This window comes from Magnolia sinica, chromosome 14, assembly GCF_029962835.1.
Source record: "Magnolia sinica isolate HGM2019 chromosome 14, MsV1, whole genome shotgun sequence".
NCBI classification, from domain to species: domain Eukaryota; kingdom Viridiplantae; phylum Streptophyta; class Magnoliopsida; order Magnoliales; family Magnoliaceae; genus Magnolia; species Magnolia sinica.
The window spans coordinates 73,300,509-73,324,804 of NC_080586.1; the positions used below are offsets into that span (position 1 = coordinate 73,300,509).

The 24,296-nt window shown below is 38.6% G+C and overlaps 1 protein-coding gene across 6 annotated transcripts in view; it reads right to left on the reverse strand.

Annotated features, from left to right (window-relative positions):
- Positions 1-390: 390 nt before the first annotated feature.
- The window catches only part of LOC131226175 (uncharacterized), a 39,530-nt gene continuing 15,624 nt past the window's right edge, over positions 391-24,296 (reverse strand). For 2 of the 6 annotated variants that reach the window (XM_058221912.1, XM_058221910.1), the window contains 3 exons: positions 9,512-9,696; positions 8,803-8,928; positions 6,555-7,120 (listed from right to left, as the gene is read on the reverse strand). In XM_058221912.1, coding sequence (XP_058077895.1) covers positions 7,012-7,120; positions 8,803-8,928; positions 9,512-9,696 — 420 coding nt within the window. In that variant the 3' untranslated portion in view covers positions 6,555-7,011. Of the gene's footprint in view, positions 414-5,859; positions 6,169-6,554; positions 7,121-8,802; positions 8,929-9,511; positions 9,697-24,296 lie in introns of those variants that run through there. The other 4 variants (XR_009161666.1, XR_009161664.1, XR_009161665.1 and 1 more) reach the window with 4 other exon arrangements.

The following is a 24,296-nucleotide window of genomic DNA, read 5'->3' on the forward strand; positions in this document are numbered from 1 at the left end:
GTCGCCTCATCCGAGGTGTTGGAGGATCATGTTATCTATCACCTCGTTGTTGGATCCCATATCCTCTGGTATGATTCTGCGATTCACCACCGGCACCGCCTTACGATTAGCATGATTGTGAGTTTCAACACCTACCAGAGGTGGATCATCGCCCCGAACACGGAGTTGCCCTAAGGCCTCTGTCATGTGCTCGAGGGTAGCCTGCGCCCTTACATGACTTGTCGATTTTCCTATTGTGCCACCTCGAAAGCTTACGGTATTAAAGGATAATTCACTGGAACACCGTCCATAGGATTTTTGCCCAATCCATCGTTAAAAGTCATCAATCCAAGGAAAAGCTTCACTCTGATACCAAACTGATGCAAGGAAGGGCGTGATGAGGACGATCACCGTCTTCCTTGAATGATAAGCACCTTGAATCCACAAGAGAAGTTTCTCGAATTCATGAGAGAAATAAGAAAAATTTTGAGGAATTTATTAAAAAGTTATCTAAAATAAATTAGTTTGCATGCTTAAATGACCTTAAACAAACCTTAAGACGTAATTAGAGAATGTGTACACAAGTAAGGAAACAAAAACTAGAAAAATGCACAAATTTCGGCATGCCATCAATCGATCAATCGATCGATTGATCGGAAGAGTTCCGGAGATTAAAACCCATAAAATCAAATATGTTTCGATTGATCGAACTGAGTACAAATTATCCAGCAAGTTTTTCATCTAATTCCAAATTTCAACCAATCGATCGACGGACTAGATTAGTCTGCTTAATCGACCAATCAAATTATGATGAAACTTGTTGATGTCTTTCTAGACTTCTTTCGATCCATTTGTAATAGGCACATGTTTGCTCCAGGTCCTACATCATGGAGAGTCGTACCTTAGCTTCTGAAATGAATCCTACATCATCCCCAATTAGTAGAATGTCGTCCACATACAGAACTAAGAAGCACATTTTGCTTCCACTTGTATTCAAATAAACATATGGCTCTTTCAAATTCATGGCAAACCCAAAAGACAATATAGCCTCAACAAATTGAGCATTCTAATAACTTGAAAGTAACTTGAGACCATAAATAAACCTGTTCTTTCTTGCACACATTGTTTTCTTAACATGGTTGTTTAAATCCTTCTAACTATTCCATGTAAATCTCTTCTAAAAGAGATTCAATCAGAAAAGCCATCTTGACATCAATCACTAGAAGAATCCAAATGGATTTGAGCATGACCATTGCATGAAAGTTTCTTTACAACCAATCCTTTCTTTTTGGGCGCAACCTTTCTCCACAAGTCTAATTTTGAAAGCTTAATCCATGTCCCTTTTTCTCTTGTAAATTCATTTACATTCAATCAGCTTAATATTTTAAGGTGGATCTACAAGTATCCATATATGATTGGAATGCATGAAAGCTATCTAAGATTCCATTGCCTCTATTAATGCCGCACATCCCTGTGTGTATTAAAATCTTTATAAGACATGATATCATTGTCGTTTTCTTCGAATCCCACAGCAAAGACTTTGCCAAGATAGGATCTATCTAGTTCCCAATAAAGTCCAATGCCAAGGGATACTAGTAGGACTCTCTTAAGTACTCTTAAAGATATCAATATTTAGATATAGCCACAAAATCCACCTCAAAGAATACATGCTCGTCAATAAAGATAAGAGCCATAGAATAACATTCCTTCGTTTGTTTTGGACACCCACATAAAAGGATTGTACAATCCTAGATTCTAGCTTAGTGCGAGCCATAGAATGATATTCCTTCCTTCGTTTTGGACACCCACGTAAAAGGATTGTACAGTCCTAGATTCTAGCTTAGTATGATCATTCTTTTGTACTAGATTTGAACATTTGTACAACCCTTCCCAATTATAATCATTTAAGCTCTTATTTCTTTTATCAACGAATTCTCTAATACAAACTAGTCCTAAGAAAATCATTCTATTTATCAATATATCAAATCATATAACTCAAAATTTAAACATAATATAAGGGAGGTATTCTTGGAAAGTTCTAACCACTTGTTAAAAAATAGAGTTGAAATGAAACATGGAGATATTACTACCAACACCCTGAAAAATGACATGGAATTCAACAGGAAAAAAGAAAAAAGAAAAAATGAGTTGATATTGCTTCTGATGGAGGATTAACAACGATCAGAGATTTTGATCTTGAAGGAGCCCACGCCAACACAGCAGGAGGCATCTTTGGGCCCGCCTTCCTTCAAAAATTATAATTTGATTTATGAATAAATCCTAAAATAGGATCTATGAAAGATTTGGATATCTCAAAAGTAGTTACAAATACAAAATATTATCTAATCTAATCTCATCCCTATCCAATGGGAATTTTATTTTATAATTTTGCTTTGGATCCTAGCATGGTGCAGGTGGTACCCGACTCAACACCACCTTGCTCTTTTCAACCGTTGATATAGCTTTGAATGGTAGAGGAAGATGGCCCACACGTCCATCCGAAGTGGATTGCATGGGTAGCATGCAAGCAGGACTTGCACACGCTTGAGCAGTGAGAACAAGTGCCGCCTTAAAATAAATAAATAACATGACTGAGAAGGAAGGGTTTTCCCACGTGCCCATTTTACACCCGTGAGGATTAGATCCAAGCTGTTCATCAGGTGGGGCTCATCGTTAGCCAAAATCCAAACTGTTTCAGTCGTCCACTGGCCACCATAAGTATGTATGTTGAATATGAAACTTGGGCCACATTATCCTACCCGTTCAATCTTCTCATATACGTGTGACCCATCTAATGAGTAGAACGATCTGACATTGCTAAGAGATTGACGGTGTGAGACATACCAGATTAATTGTCATGATCTTGGGCAGTTAAACCACATAGGCAGGTATATGCTACAGTGAGAACCCCAATTTCATGGGAGAGTCCATGTAGTCAGGCTCAGCTAAAATGTAAGTCATCCAACCCACCTGATTTTTCTTTGTTTCAAACAGTGGCCCCTCACATGATGGGGCAGCACACCTGTAAGAGATTGGGCTATCACGTCACGTGTCAGAGATTTTGGCCGTCCATCAGTTACAGCACAATGAGATCAAGCCATGTACCAAAAATTAAGATGGTGCACTCATCGAGTGAGCCACACACTTGCATTGAATCACAGCCTTTGTTTCCATTTTTCCACTGGAAGTTCAGTTCGAGTTTTTCCGACCGTTGAATATTTAATAGGGATTTTGTAAAGAGGTCTCAAGTCCAACTAGCTGGACCACAAGGTACGGTCCACGCAAAGGATAGCTTCCAACCTATTAAATGAATGTGACATCCAACCCTTCCAATAAGTTGGCCCCACAATGAGGATCACCAATAGAAAAAATAAGTCCTATATGAAAATCAGGTGGACCACACCATGGAAACAATGTGTAACCATTGATAAATAGAAAATATAAGTGTGGTCCACTCAACCAATGGATAGGGCTGATTTTTGTATAAGTTGATCCTGAGGATAGAGCCCACCAATTGGACAGGTTGGATGTTGTACACAAATGAAAAGTTGGAAGTTATCCACTGGGTTAACTATGACATAATACTCTAACTGGTTGGACTTTGAGACCTCTTTTAATAAAGTAGTTCCTCATTAACCGGGCTATTGCATTCTAGTACCTTTTGCAAATTGACTTTGCAACAAGATACCTTGATAATTTAGGATCTTTTGCGTTTCGGTACCTTCCCTCAAATTTCTCTACATCTAGTACCTTATATAGGTGTTCGTAAATGAGAAAAAGCATCCTCGTGTATAAAATCGCAACAAGCATGACCACCAATTAATTGGCTAGTTCAGCTTCATTCCATAAAAGACCCATCTAAAGTGGGTCCCACTACCTAAACGATAGGATTTGATTCACATATTGCAACTTTTACAATGCAAACATATCATATATTACACTATGCTAGAATATCTAACTTTTTCTCTCAACCTTCGATGGTGGAAGCGTTAGTATCTTTCCACAACTTGTTAGACTTTTATACATTTTTCCACAATTGTTTATTTTTAACCCTCTAATGGAAGGGATCCACAGAAGGCCCAGTGGAATTAAGGGTCTGGATAACCAAAATATGTGGACCCCATATGCAATCTTGCTATGCCCTTTAAAAAACTATACACTTGGGGTGCCAACAAATCCTCTCTAATCCCCCTCTTGTTGAATCTTCAGCCTAAAATGTCTGAAAATGTGACGCAGGGATGAACGATGACGTGATGAGGTCGATCACCATCTTCCTCAAGGATAACTACTTCGAATCCACGAATATATGGTAGATCTGATAGCTCATTATAGTTTGTGAGATACGTCCATTTTAAGTTCTGAAGGTCCAGATCACCTCCGTCTCCGATGGGGCCTTTTCTGGTCCATCTTGGCCATGAAACTGTCCGCGACCCGCTCTACATCAAAATGTCACTCTTTGGGTGGGCCACAACACAAAGTAAATTGGCAGTTACAATTTCCTTTTACCCATTCATATGTTTTATTATGTTATGGCCAACCTAGGCATGAAATGGCCTGCTCTTATGCCAGAATCTAAATAATGTAGCTCACTGCATGGAAAACTCAGATCTCACAAATATATCACTATGACGCATGCACCTGAGTCTAAGAAGAGATTAAGCTTGATACACAGGCACTCAGAAATTGTATAGGAAGCATGTACTAACTCTAGTTAAACTGACTAAACTATGGATCCTACTGTCACAAGTCAACAGCCCAAAAATCATATCAGTTGAACAATTCTAATATCAGATTTGTGGACCCTTGTTTACAATAATAAGACATTTGTCATTTTCAACTATCAACTAAATGTCCCCCAATCTAATAGTGAGATGACTAGATAAGTGTAATTTTTGGTTTATAATACATCTATGATAGAGTCCATAATTTGCACCATTTAGTTTGAATTAGTTGAATACTGCCTATGTAATTTCTAAATGCTTGTGCGTTATCCATCATAATTTACCAATGTATGTCTTCAACATCTCTCTCAAGTTGGCTAATTAGATGGGAGTAATTTGATACTCTGGAAACTTATGATGCTTAATACACAGGGACTCAAAGATGTACATGTGGAATATTCACTTTTAAAAAACGTCTAAATTGACAGTATCAGACAGTCCCGTTAAAAGATACTCATCCATTTCTAATTGTGATATTGCCAATGATCTAACCAACCAAATTATAGGATTCTAATGAAGGACGTTTGTTCAAAATTTGAGTGCAAACAGACATCTAAGCAAATTCAAGTCATCCAACCAAGTTATAGGATTCTAATGAAGAATGTGTTCCAAATTTGAGTGCAAACGGACATATCTAAGCAATTCAAGTCATCAGATTGCCAAAGATGATTTTAGAATCAACGATTAACTAGGACACATGAGGGCTGTTTTTTTTCATTCTTCTTTGTTGTATATGATGTGGTGTATTAAGTAATGATTATTGATGGCTTTGGATGCCCACCTTGAGTTATCAAGCTGAATTTTCGAATCCAATCCTAAATGTGAGGAAATAAATAATAGACATTTGGATGGAACTCAAACTTCAAGGTCAGCCCCACAAAGCTCAATCAATTATTGCAAAAGATTTTTAACATTTAAAAGAAAATAAAATAAAATAAAATAATTATATTCACCCTGTCGGGTCTGCCCACACTGCCAGGGTTGAATGGTTCTGCATTTGGACCGGTAAAACCCATCCGATCAGGGTGGGTTGACATCAAATCCGCAGACATGGAGGGACCAGCCCGTTTCATAGGGCGGACCAGATCCAATTTTGTCCGACCAACTGGTCTGACCCAGGTTTTAAAACACTGGCTAAAATGGCTCCTAACATGATGTCTTTCTAACTAAAACAAGCATATATACCAACACGATACATATGCGATTGGTGACCACCTGATGGGTGGGCTTTATTTTTTGCCAACAATCTTAAGGGTAGATTCCACCTATGAATTACCACATTTCAAATACAAAATGGCCTTTCAGCTAACATGAAAGAAGCAGGAGTTTGGCCAACAATATATCATCCTGATTTTGAGCCATGACGCACATGGTGGGGCCATCCGTTGAACCACTTGAAGGTTGCACAAGCTTCCTACTGACAAAATGCTGAATGTCTTCTTGCATGTGCACCTCTGCAGCTCTACTTCTATAATAGAAAAAAGGGGGTGGGGGGGCGGGGGGGGGGGAGAACTTCAATTGGACCATAGTTCATGAAGTCTTTTCTTACTAATTCCTCACATTCTTTTAGGCCTTCCCCTTGCTTAGAGCCTTCAACTTGTACCAAATCACTTCTAGAACTGCACCGGTTAGCAGTGCGTTGGTACAAGTTGAAGGCTCCAAAAGGGCAAGGGGAAGGCCCAAAAGGACACGAGTCGAAGTAGTAAGAAAAGACTTGAAGACCTATGGTCTAACTGAAGTTATGGCCCTTGATAGAGTGGAATGACAGAACAGGATTCATATAGCCAGCCCCAATTAGTTGGGATAAGGCTTTGATGATGATGAAACCCTAGTCCACCAAATTCAACTGACAGCTGAACAAAACTCAATTTTGTTTTGAGGAGCCATACTATTCCAATGTTGTAACAACTAAACGAAGCCTTAGTTTCATGTCAAAGTTGAAACGAATGAAGAACTGTAATTGAGGCTGTCTCCCACTTATTTGTGCCATTTCCTCTTTCCTTGGGACTTCCCTGTTTAGTTTAGTGGGTCATCATTGAAAAATGATCTTGATCAAACCGATTATCCTTTCTGCTAAACTTAGATTACAACCAAGGGCACCTTTAAGTTGTTTGGTCCCAGTCAACTTCATGGAAAATCTGGGAGGATATAGGGACGGGAAGAAATTAAATAGAATACAATCATAAAACAAGAAGGATAAAATGGGATGGAAAGAGAAGGAGCCAATTCCCTCACCTTTCAAGCATGACTCCTTTGTAATTGTCAGGGCCACTTGCTCATCCCATTTTCGTATCAGCAAATGCTCCATGCCTCATTCCACCAAAAACTTTGCAACGGCAGCGATGAATGCCTTAATTGCAGCCCAAAACGGATTAGTCTCCGACTCTGCACCTCTAGCAGTTTCCTTTTCTAATGATCGGCTGCCACAAAGAACACATGCTACCAATGAAATGACTGTGTAAACAAACCCATGTAGGAAGCTAAACGAAATATTTAGCAATAGCAATGAAAACCAGCCAATTAATACAAAGTGGAATGGCAGAACAGGATGCATGCAGCCAACTGTAATTAATTGGTATGAGGCTTAGATGATGATGCGGATGATGAATGAAAACCAGCATTTTAAAACCCCAAAACAGACCAGGTGGTAAGGCCAAAACCGGGACAAAATAAGTTGGGTCACTGAGAAACCATTTTAAGCAGGGAACCATTTGAACTGCCTAACTGGTCAAGCTGTCCAGATCAGGGCTTAGTCCTGTCTGCCAGGGCAGATCACTTGTTCTTTTCAAAGTATTAAAATGCAATATAAAAGTATTAATATGAAAATATGCAATATAGATAAAACAGGTCAAGTCACTGAATGCATGGGGAGGTAACCATTTGAACTACTTGTTCCAACTGAACCAGCTGTCTAGAATGTAATATAGGTCATAGTCCAGTCCAACCAGGTGGGTCAATTTTTATTTTTATTTAATTGAAGTGAAATATAGGTAGGATAAGAATCCAAAACCTCTGGTAGGAAACAGGCATCATATCCACTGTACCGAATAATTCTGTTTCACTTAAAAGATATTTTTCCTTTTTTCCTACTTATTTACCTGGTTCTGAATGTCAGTATCAGCAGGTGTATCGGCCCGGCCAAAAAATGATACAATACGGTGTCACGTATCAGTATTAGGGCCCTATAGGCCCATCTCAGTTTTTTTTTTTTTTTAAAAGCAAAAAATTGCAGAAAATAGGGGGAAAATAGACGCGAGAGAGAGAGAGAGAGAGAGAGAGAGAGAGAGAGAGAGATTGATTTAAGAATCCATCTTTTCTTGTGTTTCACCATGTATTCAATGGTGCATCGGACCATTCTTTCGTATGGATGTTGTCCCAACAGGTTAACCTATTGTAAGGTGTGGTGTTGATTTTTTATTTTTTTTGTATAAATTGTTGGTACATGTCAGACATTGATATCATATATCGCTAATATGATTATCTAGCAACTAATATAATTTCACTAAAATTATTTTTTAAAAAAAATAAATCAGAAAATGCCCAAAAAATCAACCCAAAATTAGGGGGAAAAAAAAATGTAGAAAATATTTTCTAATCAATGCACTTGTGAAATCATTAGATCCATAGTCTTCTAATACTCCTCAAGCATCATAAAAAGAATTTTATTTTATTTTATTTTATTTTTTTTTAAAAAAAAACACTAATTTAAAAAAAAATTCTTAATTTTGAACAAATCAATAGATCCATAGTCTTCTAATACTCCTCAAGAATCATAACAAGAATTTTTCACATAAAAAAAAAAAAATTCAGAAATTTTTAGGAAATACCTGCGTAAATCAAAAAGAATTTTAAAAAAAGAAGAAGAAAAACCCCCCAAATCTTCAACAAATCAGTAGATCCATAGTCTTCTAATACTCATCAAGCATCATAACAAAAATCAGAAGGAAAAAAAAAAACATTTAAAAAACTTGTCCTGAAATTTTCAGAAAATACCTATATAAATAATAATAATAAGAAGAAGAAGAAGAAGAAGAAACCCCCAAATCCAGATCAAATCAGCCAAGATCTGACCGAAACAGCCAAAAAAAAGTATTTTTTTTACCTTTTTTTCGATTTTTGCAAAAGTGAGCTCAGGAGCTTTGATTCTTCGATTTGATGTAAAAAAATAAGTTTCGATCTTTGAATTTGACCTAGATCTTGTCGGAAATGCCTCTGAAACAATCCTTCTCTGCAAAGAAATCAAAAGGAGAAGAAGAAAACAAAAAAGCCAGAGAAAACACACGAAAAAAAGAAGAAGCCACTAGAGCCTTTTTATAGCTGTATAGGTTCAACCAATGCAGCTATTAAATATCGGTGCCAATACGGCCCGATACAGGCCCGCTACGATACCCATTTTTCATAACGGGCCAATACGGACCTGTATCACATATCGTATCCAGCCAATATGGATACGATACGGCCTATCAGCCAATACTATACCGATATTTCAATCTATGGATATCACGGGTCAGCCCAGTTGGATTGCTAGTTAGACCATTTTGAATGGAATCGCCAAAGAGAAGTGCCTGGTCCAATCTGAGGTATTAAAACAATGATGAAAAATCAGATATGACAACATAAATGCCATCATATTCAAGCAGATATGTTGGCCCATTATAAGTATCTAGGCATCATAATCTCACCCAAGCTGAGTTTTTGGTTTTTCTTGACTTGGCAACTCTTATTATGTGAGATTACTTGTTGGGATATGATTCAGTCAGTTGAGCTTTGAAACTCTACGCAGATGCTCAGAACTCATTAAGAGAATCTACCTGCTCATTCCATCTAATGTGCTGCTTCTTCCATTTCTATTGTTGCTCTTCTGTTTAAGATCAGCTTCTGCATTGATCTCTGCTGCTTCTTTAGTAACAGGAGAGAGTGACTTTGATTCTCCACAAGTCTTATCAACATTAGCAGTGACTTTCTCTGCTTGTGCATCACTAGGAGCAAGTAGAGGCTGCAATGGCACAAAAACAGCAATTTCAAGCACACGTTTCCGCCATTAGAAACTCCTCACTTGCAGAAAAAGGAAAAGTTAACTTACAAGAAAGTTCTACTCATAATTGATGCAAGTACAGAATCAACTGAAAGTTAGATTCGGGGTAAAATTGAAGCAAATATGTTAGTACCATTTTTTAACCCCCCGACACACAGACAAACACACACAATTCATGAATGATGGTAGTCTAGGAGAAACTGAAAGTTGAATTCATGGTGGAAAATTTTCAGATGCGACATGGAATATGCTAATACCTTTTTTATTTTTCACCTCACATGCACATGCACACACAAATATGCTAGTTACTTTTTTAATTTTTACCCACAAGCACCCTCACGCACACCCATCCACATATGCATGCACGTGTGCAAACATGCACGCACGCCCGCCTACATATGCACACAGGTCATCCTACCCTTGCTTGGAACAACCTTGGATAGACCATGCACTAAAAATATCCTTGGTAGGTCATCCTAGCCTTGCATCTTGATACTTTAAAATAGATGGTTAAGAAAGACAGCAATGGTCCGAAGTCCTATAAAGGTGAAAGATTGGTTGCTACAACATACCCATCCAAGCAATTTGCTCTACAGTCCATCCACAGCAAATAGTGTACGGCCAACATTATGGATCGCTTGTACATGGCTTCAGGATGATATGATCATATAATTCCTCTTGCTATCAAGGGTAATTACTAAAAGGCCATTTGCAATACTTGCTCATGCAATTGTTTGTCCAACATACTGTACATGTCAAATCCCAGAGGTGTGACAAGATATAAGTAGACTAGCAATATAAGTTTAGGAAAACCATCATTTTAATGCAATAGCTTGTGTCATGCAATGGTAATTATATTTCATCTCGTGTGGGGGACTGGGGACCTCATCAAAAGACAATGTACCATGGCTAGTTTTGCACCTCTACTATACATATGGGCATGTACTGCCAGGGAAACAGAATTGTCGATTAACTAGGCTTGTCTAGAATGGAGCATGCCCATGGATTTGCAGAGTTGAATATTAAACCAATTGAAAATTTTCTTCCTATCAGTCCACATTCATCTACACATTTCCATAAACAGAATCATCTGCATAATTTTTTACTATAACCACTTAAGGCACCCAAAATAACCCTCTCATGTGGAGGCTGACTCACAACACTTGTGGCAAAGAAGCATGTGTGCAAAGACTAGAGCCACTTCAATTCTTACTGTGTTGGTGCCATGTCTCAGAAACCAAGCCAACATGATCACAGGTGGGCCACACGTTCAAAAAATAAATGAATGATTACGTGAAATTGACTGACGGTCCAAATTCCATATATGCACAAGGTCCATCTGATGACCATATAAGCCTATTTTTGAAATGGCATCTAGATAGTGGAACTCACCAAATCAATGTTCGAAATATCGGTAACGTGCGATGTATCGCACCCTTGGGATACATATACATATCAGTTATCGCACGGGATATATCGTTTGTACTACATAATTTATCGCAAGGCATGGGAAAACATTGGGAAAATGGTTGAATTTTTCAATAAAACTTAAGGGATTGTTAAAAAAGACCTTAATACACTTTTAAATCATAACATCTTTAAAAAATGTGCACATAATAGGTTTCCCTTATATAGGGTCCTAAGCTATGTGTTGTCTGACTAAATTAATGCAACTATATTCAAATTGAATGCATAGCATTTATAAATTTATCAAGACATGTATGAAACATCATGGTGAGCCCCACAAGACTGTCCGTCTATGGCTAGGTCCCGGTGGGACGCAGATTGCCTACTGACATTGTTAGTTGCCAGTAGCTACTGGATGGTCTATAGGCCCCACCATAATGTAAGCTTTTAATCCACTATGTTCATCCATTTTCCCAGATAATTTTATACCATAATCCAAAAAATTAGGCTGATTCAAATCTCATGTGGATCATTGTTGAGTGTGAAATATTGCACATTTCCCCTTTGCTAGGCATTAGTTTTGTAAACATGAATGTGCTTAATCGATCTAATTACACATGTTTTCTCTTACGAGGTAATTTTGAAAGCTCAGGAGAAAAGGATGCTTAAAAGCATGGATTTAATGCTCAAAGATCTACCAAAGTGAGGATTGGATCTACGAAGGTCAAGATTGAAGAATTCAAGAGTCCAATATCTCAAGAAACCAAGTAAAGAAGGAAGAAAGTCAAAAGCTGCAAAGTACAGAAAATCGGAAGTGTTGAACTCAACAGTTCAATGCTTCGAAGTAAGTGTTCGATGACATCGAAGGTAGTTCGATCCCATCGCAAAAATCAGAAAAATCCGATTTTCTTGCTGGACATATTTGAGCACCCTTCGATGCCATCGAAACCAGTCCGATCTCATCGTTAAAATCATGAATTTATGGTTTTGGTTGTTGGACACTTTGGAGCATTCTTCGATGCCATCGAAGAGGTGTTTGATGCCATCGAAGCCAGGTTTGATGTCATCGAAGGACAGGCGATGACATCGAGAGATTACGCATATTCAAAAGACGGTTTCTGGACTGTTTCCCAATTCAACTCGAACTCTTCGATGGGAATCCGATTTTCTTACTGGGCATATTTGAGCACCCTTTGATGCTATCGAAAGAATGTTCCATGCCATCAAAACCAGTCCGATTTCATCATTAAAATCATGAATTTATGGTTTTGGTTGCTGGACACTTTGGAGCATTCTTCGATGCCATTGAAGAGGTGTTTGATGCCATCGAAGCTAGGTTCGATGCCACCAAAGGATAGGCTATGACATCAAGAGATTATGCATATTCCAAAGACGGTTGCTGGACAGTTTCCCAATTCGACTCAAACTCTTCGATGGGACTTCAATGCCATCAAAGTTGCAATAACTGCGTAAAATTGAGGCTGTTTTGAAGTCGGTGCGAATCAAGTCTATTAAAAGGGAAGCTTTTGGAGTTTCTAAGGACAAATTAAGGTTGAAGGAGTAGAGCAAGGAGTTGTGGAGCTTCAAGGAGTCCTCCATCCTCTTCAATCCTTCGGTTCTAGTTAGTTTTTATGTTTTTCTTTAAGAGTTCTAGTTCAATCATGTCTAGGTCAGCTAATCTCTTAGCTAGAGCTAAGAGGTGAAGCTTGTAGTTCGTTTTGATGTTTATTTTACTTTGATTCAAGTTATTTGGTTTATATGTTAAATAATTCATGGATTTTGGTTTGATTGAAGAAGTATTTTCAGTTTACTTTGATCCATTGTTGACTTCGGGCACTTTGGATGCTTAAGAAAGCTTTTGATATGTTCTTACATGTTTTGCGATTGTGTGATATGTAAAATCCATAAATCTAGCACTGGCTCTGGGCATGGTAGCTGCGTTGAATTCCCTGCGATCATTACATTGATGCTTTATGAGGGAACCAATCCGATGAAAGTTCAGAACATGTTTTGATATATGCATGATGTTCCAACCACTCGATCATCCGACTGGATAGATTAGGACTTCGATTTCAATTGAGTTATATTGATTGAATCAAGTAAGATAGCATTAAGATGGCTATAAGTGGATCCTTAGCGCTCTAATACTTTATTCTTGATAGTTTCACTTCACAATTCATCTCTAAAACAATTCAGTGTTTAGATTAGTTTCTGATTCTAGTTCTAACATATTCCAGCATTTGCACAAATAGCAAGTCCTATGGGTACGACCTCAGTCTCACCGAGTTATTACTACTTCGCAGCCCTGCACTTGGGGTGACAAGCGAACAACCACACCACAGGAAACAGTGGTATTTGAATGCCTACCATTACAAACCTCTCAGGCCTACAGAAGTTTTGGATGAAGTTGATATTTGTGTTTTCACTTCATCCAGGTTTTTGTGACTTGATCAACAGGTTGGGTGGCAAATAAACATTACAGTGGGCCCTAGGAAGTTTTTAATGACGATCATTCAATCACAATTGTTTTCTTGTTGTGTGGTCCACTTGAGATTTGGATTTGCCTCATTTTCAGGATCATGCCCTAAAATAATCTGAAAAAATAGATTCGTGGCATAGATATAACACATGCATCATGGTGGGGCCCACAGAGCACCGTCCAGTAGCCACCTCAAGTCAATAGGCAATCCGCGCCCAGGTGCGGTTTTGGGTGGATCCATAACTGTGGGGCTCACTTTGATGTATGTGTATTACATCCACACCGTCCATACATTTTTACAGCTCATTTTAGGGCTTGATCCCAAAAATGAAGCAGGTCTAAGTCTTAGGTGGACCATACCATAGGAAATAGTCGTGATTATAAAATTCATGGGAGCCAAAGGAATGTTTATTTGCCATTACAAACTATTGATAAGGTCACAAAAGCCTAGATGAAGAGACCACACAAATATCAGCTTGATCCAAAACTTTTTTGGCCCATGAGAAGTTTTTAGTGGTCGATTACCACTATTTCATGTATTATGACCCGCCTAAGATTTGAATCTACTTCATTTCTGGGATGATGCCCTAAAATGAGTTTTCAAAACCGATGGACGACGTGGATATAAGGAAAATACATCAAGGTGGGTCCCACGGTCAAGGATCCCACCCACCTCAGTGGATCTAGGGATCCCTCAAAGCCGTGCCCATCCTAGTGGGGGTAGTACCCAATCCGCGGCCTACACGGAACATCCACATTGGTGGGACCCTACCATCATGGTCGCACCTTGATGTATGTGTTGTATCCACACCGTTCAACCATTTGGAGAGATGATTTTAGGGCATGATACAAATAATGACGCCAATCCAAAGCTCAAGTCCACCACAGAAAACAGTGGAGACAGTTATGCCCACCGTTGAAACTTGAAAATATTTATGGGGGCCCACCATGATGTTTATTTGAGATCCAACATGTTCATAAGGTCAGACAAATATGGACGAAGGGAAAACACAAATAACAGCTTGATCGAAAACTTCTATGGCCCCATGAAGTTTTTAAATTTACCCCATTGTTTTCTGTGGTGGGGTCCACTTGAGCTTTCGATTTGCCTCATTCTTTGTCTCATAACCTAATATGATCTGTCCAAATGGATGGACGGAATGGATATACAAAACATAATCAAGGTGGGCCACACCGTCTTTGGTGCAGCCAAGTCGCACCGAATCCAAGGGCACAGATTAGGTGTTACCCGAGTAACAGCTCGGTCGGTGTTACCCTTACTGTAGGGCCCACCTTGATTATATGTTGTATATCCAATCTGTCCATTCGTTTTTCCAGCCCACTTTAGGATGTGGTCCAAAACATTAAGCATCCAAATCCCAGGTGGACCACAACACATGAAACGGTGATGATTGAATGCTCACCATTAAAAACTTCCCAAGGCTCACTGTAAGCAGATCCGTAATGTTTATTTGTCATCCAACCCATTGATAAGATCAACTAGAACTGAATGAAAGGAGAAATCAAAGATTAGATTGACCCAAAACTTTTGTGGCCTACAAAATGCTTTTAATGGTCATTCACAACTTTTTCCAATGGTGTGGTCCACTCAAGATTTGGATGTGCTTAAGTCTTGGCATAACATCCTTAAATGATCTAAGAAAATAGATGGGTGGCGTGGATATTAACACATTCATCAGGTTGGGCCCTACATGGTGAGCTTAACACCCATGTAATAGCTAATCCGCTCCCTAACTTAAAACGTCGAGAGAGAAAGAGAGAGAATTCGAAAGACTCTTCTCCGTCAAAGATGGCCGCAAGTCCTCAACCCTAATCGAATCCTCGCCGGTAATTCCAACCAAATTTCCCATAAATCTCTCCAAAAATCTTTTTATTTGGCAAATCCCATCATCTCAGCGAGAAGAGATGCAATTTCTGGATGAGAAGAGATGTTGCATGCCATGGTAGGTGTCTACAGTCTTGCGATATCACGTATAAAATCAAGCGAAAATCTGGAATATCAAGCATTATTGTGCGATATATCATCGATATTGGCGATCTCGCAAGATATTTTGCGATAACTTGCGATATATCGCATGATACACAGGATTCCATGATTTTTTTTAAATTTCCAAGAGACTTCTAAGGGGTTTCGTATTGCTGGCCCGATAACGATAATATCGGCCGATAGTATCAATATTACGAACACTACACCAAATGAAGGGCTCTGATCTTGGACACTTGTATCATTCAACCTTAGAAGCGAGTATTCTTGCAAAAGTGCATTTGAGCAAGTAGAAGTACACTGGAGCAGTACAAAACATTTCTCAAGAAGGAAAGAGAGATGACCCATGCGAGAGAGAGGTAGTCTTGTAACAAAACACAGAAGGGAACTTTGGTGCTGAAAATTACAATTTTGCTGAACTAGTTGACTAATTGTATAGAACTAAATATTAAAAAAATTGCGTATGTATGCTTAATTAAGAGAGAACTGGGTGTATTAGCTTGATTCCAGCACAAATATAGGTGTGCATCTGAAATTTTTCCTTAAAAGAAAGTAAATACTAATTGTACAAGTAAAAGATTAATGAGAAATGGATTCTAAAGCAAGGAAATAATACAGTTGAGAAAAGATAAATTTGTATAAACATCTGAAAATATATGGGGAGTGGAGAACAGCTACATGATACTTTCCATATTATGGTTGTCTAAAGTTAACTTCTAATTGACAGCGATAGAGCCATTAAAGTACATATGGATTTCGTTAGGTAGTTTTAACCATATTATTTTTATAAATGCATAGACTGTTGAAACATATGGGCATGGTACCTAATGGCAATTGTTATTTGTTGTGGTACTACACAATCCCCCAACAGCACCTTGCTAATCAAGATTATAAACCGTATAAAATAATAGTAGCAATAATAGTAATAATAACCATAATAATAATAGTAATAATGCTAATTTTTTTTTCCAAAATTAGACTTAAACCCTTTTTAGAAATAGGTTAGCATTGTCAAACAAAAGCAATGTTTAAAGGGGCTTTTTACCTTCGGGTATTGAAACCCAAACATATGGGAAGGGATTGGGACTTGGGAGAACTATAAAATGGGATTGCAAATCACATGGTGAAGATCATTTGAGAAGGGGCTACAAAATAAACAAGTATGATCATACGCCAATGTGATCCCCAGTCCAAAAACTCCTCACATGGATTTGGCAACGACTTTCAATCTGAACCCTCAATTTCCCATTGGTAGTAGAGCACCCAATTCTTCTCAAGCCATTTTATTTCTTTGGGTTCGAGTACTTGCCTCGGTGGTAGACTCTCCGGAGTTTCAACACGAGGTCTTGGGTTCGAGTTCCCATAGGTGGTGAAATCCCACTACAGCATGTGGGGGTGTGTGTGAAAAAAAAAAAAAAACTTGGCTGAGGAATGATGGGTCCAAATGGCTATTAACATGAAAGATCATGCTTTGAGGCTGCCAAGGAAGATGAGATGCATTAAGAGAAATTTTCCAAAATGTCATCTTCAATCGCACATGCCTGTTTGATGCATTAAGAGCAATATAAGGTGGTATTGGTTAAGGAAGGCGGGATCTTTGAATGGTGGAGAAGCTATTTCCAAAACTTATTAAATGACAACTTTGAGAACTAAAGAATATAGAGGTAGTCATAAACTCAAATGAGGCCAGAGACCATAAATATTTCCGTAGGATTAGGATATTTAGAGAAAGAAGCTTTGAGAAAGATGAAGACAGGAGTAGCCCTGGGACTAAATGGTGTACCAGTAGAGGTTTGCAAATGCACAGGAGATATTGGTTGATAAAGTTATTTGACAAGATTGTAAATCGAAGAAAATGCTAAACCAATAGAGGAAAAATACAGTGCAACTTATTTATAAGAATGAAGAAGGCAGAGAGAGTTCCATTAACTATCATTGGATTAAATTTACGCGTTATACTACAAAACTGTGAGAGAGAGAGTTATTGAGCAAATATTAAGGCATGGGACGATTCTATTAGAAAATAAATTGGATTAATGCCAAGAAAGTCAACTGTTAAGGTTATACTTAACAGTTGATCGAGAAATATAGGGAAAGGATCTCCACATGGTCTTTATCGACTTAGATAAAGTATATGATAAGGTCCCTAGAGAAGCAATGCGGTGGGTGTTAGGAAAGGAGGCCCAATAAGATATATTGACATGATTAAGGAAATGTACAAGGGAGCAATGACAAATGTGAGGACCACTAGTAGAGAGAAGTGAGTTTCCAATTATTGTAGGTCTATACCAGGGGTAGACATTGAGCCCATATCTTTTTGTGTTCATTGTGGATGTTAAGAAGCCATCTAGGGGGTGCCCAAAAAATTCCTAGATTTTGGGCAGTTGGGAATTGAAATCCAAGATTTTGTAGAAGTGGAGTCACTTGGCACCCCGAAAATCCAGGATTTCAATTCTAGGGTGATTCAAAATCTAAGATTTTCACCCCTTTTTAATTCCAAGGGGGACCCTTAGCTTGCAAAATCCTGGATTTTCAAACCTCTCCGACTATCGTGACTACCCTTTCTCTTCTCTTGAAGGTATTTATACGCATTCACACAAGTGGATATTTTCACTTGCATTCGTACCACGATGATGAGATGATACAAAAGTCAGGCTTGTGCAATCATTCTCTGGCCACACCATGAAAAATTGACAGCCACCCAAAAAAAATATATAGATTTTTGAGACACATGCAATTGCTTAGCCCACTTTTGTGGGCCGCCTGATGATTGGAATTACCTTATGTTTGGACCAAGAGTATCTAACAATAGGCTCAATACAACGATTTTCTTAAATGTTACACGCGTATGTCATGTTAAAACATTGGAGACAATTTACCTCATCACATTCATCATCCTATGAATATACACAAAATAATTCCAGGAATCCCCAAAGTCAAAATCCAGCTACCAAACGCAATTTCTAAATTCCAAGATTTTCAAAATATAGGGTGCCAAACACAACTAAAATTTGAGGATTTCTAATCCATGTTCCTAAAAGACCCCTTAAAGCAGTCCCGTACTATACACTGTTTGCAAATGAAATAGTTTTGATTGACAAGAAGACTAGAAGAGGGAGGGAATCAACACAAAGCTAGAACTATGGAGGGATACTTTAGAATCTAAAGGTTTTAAAATTAGTTGGACTAAATGTAATGCAATTTTAGTAACAACGGGAGTGGAAACCATCAATTAGTTCAGATTGTAGACCAAGAAATACTACAAATAATCATTTCCAATATTTTGGGTCGCCAATTCATAAGAATGAAGAGATTGAAAATGATGTTGAGGATATGGAGATGTGCTCTGAAGTTTTATGGGTTCGCCACATACCAATCAAAATGAAGGGGAAATTTTGTTGGATAGTTAAAAGACCAACTGTGCTTTATGGGACAATAGGTTTCGGGGGGGGGGGGGCGCATAACAACCCTGTAACAACTATGACAGTTAAATTTGGGACGAATGTATTTTCTTCCTCTATCCTTTTTTCTTTTCTTTTCTTTTTTAATGTATTTTTTCCTCTGACAAAAAAAAAAAAAAATGACCATTACAAGGTGTTACGGACATAACGACCCGTATGCCATTACAGCCACTATTACCATTATTGAATACCCTACTAAGGATGTGGTTCTTGATAGACTGGAATGGTGGAATAGGATTCACGTAGCCAACCCAATTAGTTGGGAGAAGGCTTAAATGATGATGACCAATCTGCCATCACTATTAGTAGTCCACCACTGGCTAACAAGTTAGATCATTATGTTTACAAATTGAAAAGTGGGAGTGGATTGACAATTGCCTTTGTACGTTGATGGCATATTATTGGATAGAAATGACTTGAAAATTATTCTCAAGACCAGGTCATGACTTTGTTTTGAGTTTAAAATGAAAGATATTTGAGAAGTATCCTGTTTTCTGGGAATAAAAATAGCTAGAGATAAACAATCTCAAATGTCCGAGCAGTGGACCCCTTTCATGTTTGTTGGGTTGTATACAAGACTAGATTTTAGTTATTTAGTAGGCTTTTTAGTAGGTACAAAAGTAATCATGATGTAAAAAACTAGCAAGTAACGAAAATCGTACTTCAGATTTGATGGAATAAAAGTCTGAAATTGTGTTCTCAAGCATATAAGCCTGAGGCTCAGGATATTCAAATGATGATTTTATTAGGGATAGGGACGACAAGTGATGGGGACATCACGCGCACACGCACGCCCCCCCTACGCACGTACACAAGGAGGAGGGCCCCACCATCGATCTGGATAGATGACGACGTCCAAGGAGGGCCTCCTAGTTAGAGGACTGCATTTTGGTTCTTTGGAGTGGACCCGATTTGCATATGAATCCCATCATGGGTTCTCATGATCGTAGCCCACTATTCTAAATAATCTAGTACTTTGGATTTTGTTTATTATTGTTATTAGGAATATCATGAATAGTTTAGATTGCTTTGATTAATTGTTATTTTTTATTACTTCGTCTCCAAGTAATAGGTTGCGTACATGGCGCGAGTTTTGGAGTATAGGGTTTTATTATAAATAGGCACCCCTTGTAGTCTTTTTTTTCTCAATGAAGATTAATAAAATTGTTGTCTTTTTCTTCTCCTCTAAATTTCTGAGCTGTGGAAATTCAATTGGGTGCGAAACCCTCCCTTCCTCGAAGGGCTAACTACCGTGGTGCAAAGCCACACCTATCCCGATTCGCCCCCACCTTCTTCCATCCATATTTCTCTTCTCCTACAATCATCTACGCTTCAAATTCATCCTCTATTGCAATCGTTTCTCTCTCTACAGCAGATTTCCTGAATCTGGCCTGGCAGGAGGGCTGAAACTTCGGCGAAGCACCACGCACAAACCATACATCGGATCGAGCTGAGATTTTGGAGTTTTGGAGTCCATCCCCGGCCAACTAGGGCTAAGGTGGCCTTTTTCTGAATAGTGGGCCCCACACATGTGCGGCCAGGATCACACGCACGTGCGTCTGGGCCATTGTTATTGTCCACACATGCGGTACTTCTCTGGTTCGTCTCTCTCCCCTCTTTCACTCGTCTTTCACCCAACATCCCTAAACCTAACCCTAAATTACTCAAATCCTCAATTTTATGCCCTTTCTTCAACCATAGGGTTCCCCGAATTGAAATTTCTAAATCCCTTGGATTTGGGGAATTATTTTTGTGCATGTATGGATGAATTTACCCTCCTTTGATTCTTGCTTGGTCTATAATTTTGATTGATCCGGCCCTAGCATGTGTAGGCCTGGATCCGCATAAGATTCCCCTTGATTGAGTGTTTGAACTTTTGTGTGGGATGTGGAATTTTGTGTAATTGTTTCTAAACTAGTGTGATCTAAAGCCTGAAAATTTTGCACATCATACTTAAATTTCATGTCCTACATCAACAAGTTTACCACAGTCATGTTTTCCTCTTTAAAAGGGTTCTTACTCCTTGGTCTGGCAAGGAATATGGTGCATTGCATGGTATATTCAGGAAGCTGAATTCATTGCTTGTGATGTAGCCTCAACTTTTGTTGTTTGGATAAAGCACTTCATAAAAAATATAGAACTTGATATAGATGACGGGCCAGTTCACATCCTTTTTTATAACCAAATTTGACTAATATTGATACAAAGTGGAGCTAATAGCTCAAAGGGCAAACATACTAGAGTACAGAATTATTACATACACAATATTATGAAGAAAGCTTAAGTTATTGTAAGTTGCTTTAAAGTGATATGATTATTGAGCCTTTGATGATGGTCCCAAGTGTAGAATTGTTCTCAAAGCATGTTGGCCATGTGGAAGTTAAGGACGCCTAAGTCAATGACTATCAACGAACTTGTAATGGTGAAATCACAAGAGGTAAATTCGCATAGGCATGAGAAGAAGCCTGATGACAAGAATATGCTCATAAAGGGTAACTCTGTGAACAGTGGGATATAAGACCTTATCACTTATTCAACCCTTGTGTCCAAGTAAGAGAGCTTGGAACATATAGAAATGGTGCCACATGGTAATTGCTATTCTTGGTAGGGGTTCTAAGTAATCCCCACAATAACACCTTGCTAATTAAGGTTAAGAACTGTTTTTAATATTAGTAAAATAATAGTTACTATTATTTCCAAAATCAGATTTAAACTTTTAAAAGAATGGATTGCCGTTGCCAAATACAAGGGTTGTTTTCACCTGGGAGTATTGAAACCCTAACATTTAGAAAGGGTTATGAGCATTGTAAAATAGGATTGTAGATTCCATGGTGAAGATCATCTAAAATGGAGGTAACCAAAAAAAAAAAAGTCTAAGAAGATCATGCCCCATTGCAATCCCTAGTCAAGCAACCCCTCCCTTAAATTTGGGAACTCTATAGCATCCACTCCTTCTCGAGCCACTTTTGACTTTGATCTCCACCTATCTCTCATCACCACCAATGCCCATCATTGGCTAACAAGTTAGATCACTATGTTTATGGATTAAAAGCAGAGGTAGATTCACTATTCTTTGTACATTAGTGATATACTATCAGCTAAAAATGACTCGGGCATTGAATCAAGCAAAAGAAAACGGAAGCTCCAACTCTCAAGCTTCCTAAATTTGAGAAGATATTTGAGGTTGTTAGTGATGCATCCCACGTGAGCATTAGAGGTGTCCTTAGTTAGGAAGGACTCCCGATGGCCTTTTTTAGGGAAAAACGTAATGATGCACGAAAGAAGTATTATAGACAACGTGGAATTCTATGTCATTGTACAGGCCTTGAAACATTGGCGACTTTACCTCATTCATAAGGAGTTTATGTTATATTCCGATCATGAAGACCTTTAAAAAAAATTCCAATCATGAGATGTTGCACTATTTGAACTCTCAGAAGAAATTGAGTGCTCAACACGCTAAGTGGAGGGCTTACATTCAGGAATTCACATTCAATCTGAAGCATCAAGCCGACATAAAGAATAACGTAGTAGATGCTCAATCGAAATTAGCATCTCTTATCTACCTTATCAATCTACATTGTTGCATCCGAAGAACACAAGAGAAACCATGTAGTTGAAGATGATTACTGGTGTTCAAACACTTGCAACATCGAGGCCCACTCGAAAACTGTCACCAAAGCCTTTGCCACCACAGCCTCCATTGAGCATGACATGTTGCGAAAACAACGATTGTTTCTTTCTAACCTTGTTGCCCACCAAACAGCCGGAAGAGTTAACTACCATATAGCTCCTTCCTTGCTTCTCGATCCTCCCCCATGCCAACACCAAAGAAGGTCTGACATGGAGCAAGGCATGGTCCACGATGTGCTAAAGGAAGAAAGGAAGAAAGACCACAACTTAAGAGGTAAACGGACAATGAATGAATAGGTGGTCTATTGACTCCGTTGCCTGCTTGCAAAGGGAACACATATTCATAATAATCATAGAACACTTTTGCAAGTTATCAATTGTTAGAACTTTCTTTCTGCCCGCCAACCAAACAAAGGTTGTGGCCTTAGGAGGGGCTCCATAGGACCAGAAATGAAAAGTATAATTTCCCTCGTTTCTCAAGTTCATGGTGTGTTATAAAGGTTGTTATGGCGCCAAAAAGGCTATTACGTAAAGGTAATGGTGGCAATCGTTACCCGTTATGGGGTCGTAACAGTCATAACAACCATTATGAAAAAAATGACTTGTAACCACTGTTAACAGCTCATTACGCCCCCTATAAAGTCCATAACAACCTCATAATGGTCTGTTGCAGGGCAAATACAGGGTTTTCGGATTTTTTTTTTCACCGTTACGGTCCAAATATAGGTTTTTTGGGTTTTTTCTTTCAATAAAAAAAAGAGACTATAGCAACCGTTACAGGGTCGTAACAACCATTACAACCCGTATGGTAAAGGTAACAGTGGTGATCATTATGGCCACCATTACTGTTACGGAATACCTTGCTCAAGTTAGGATGTTGGATCATGGTGTAGAAGGACCTAACCAAAAAGATCCCTGAGTTGTGGCCTTTCCATACCCCCCCCCCCCCCCCCCACTGAGAGGAAGGACAAGACAAAGTTGACCACAAAGGTTATTCAACTCTTCCTCAACTTCCTTCAAGTTCCTTTTACATGGAGGGTTCCAAAAAACTTCTAACCCATTATAGGAGAAACATTCCGCAACTTTAATGTCTTTAGAAGTTGCCACCTGAGCCAGATTGGGGTAGATTTGAGATAGGGGCAGATCGTCGCACCACTTATCTTCCCAAAATCTAACTTTAGAGACATCATCAATCAAATAGGATACGCCTTTCTTGAACTCCAACTTTATGGACATGATTGACTTCTAAATATTGAAAGCCCTATATGGCGAGGAATCTTTTGTTTCCCATCCTGAGTCCTTCATCCCATACACACTTGCAACAACTTCTTTTCAAAGACTCCCTTCCTCTAAACCAATATGCCATAACCATTTCCCAAGAAAAATCGTGTTCATTTTTTAGAGATTCCTTAAACCAGCACCTCCCTCCCTTCTTGGCTTACAAACGTCATCCCACTTCAAGAGGTGGAAATTATTACCTTCTTGAGATCCCCTCCACAAGAAGTCCCTCCTTAGCCTATCCAGTCTTTCCTGAATAGTGAGCAGACATTTGAATGCTTGCCAATACACAAAGGGA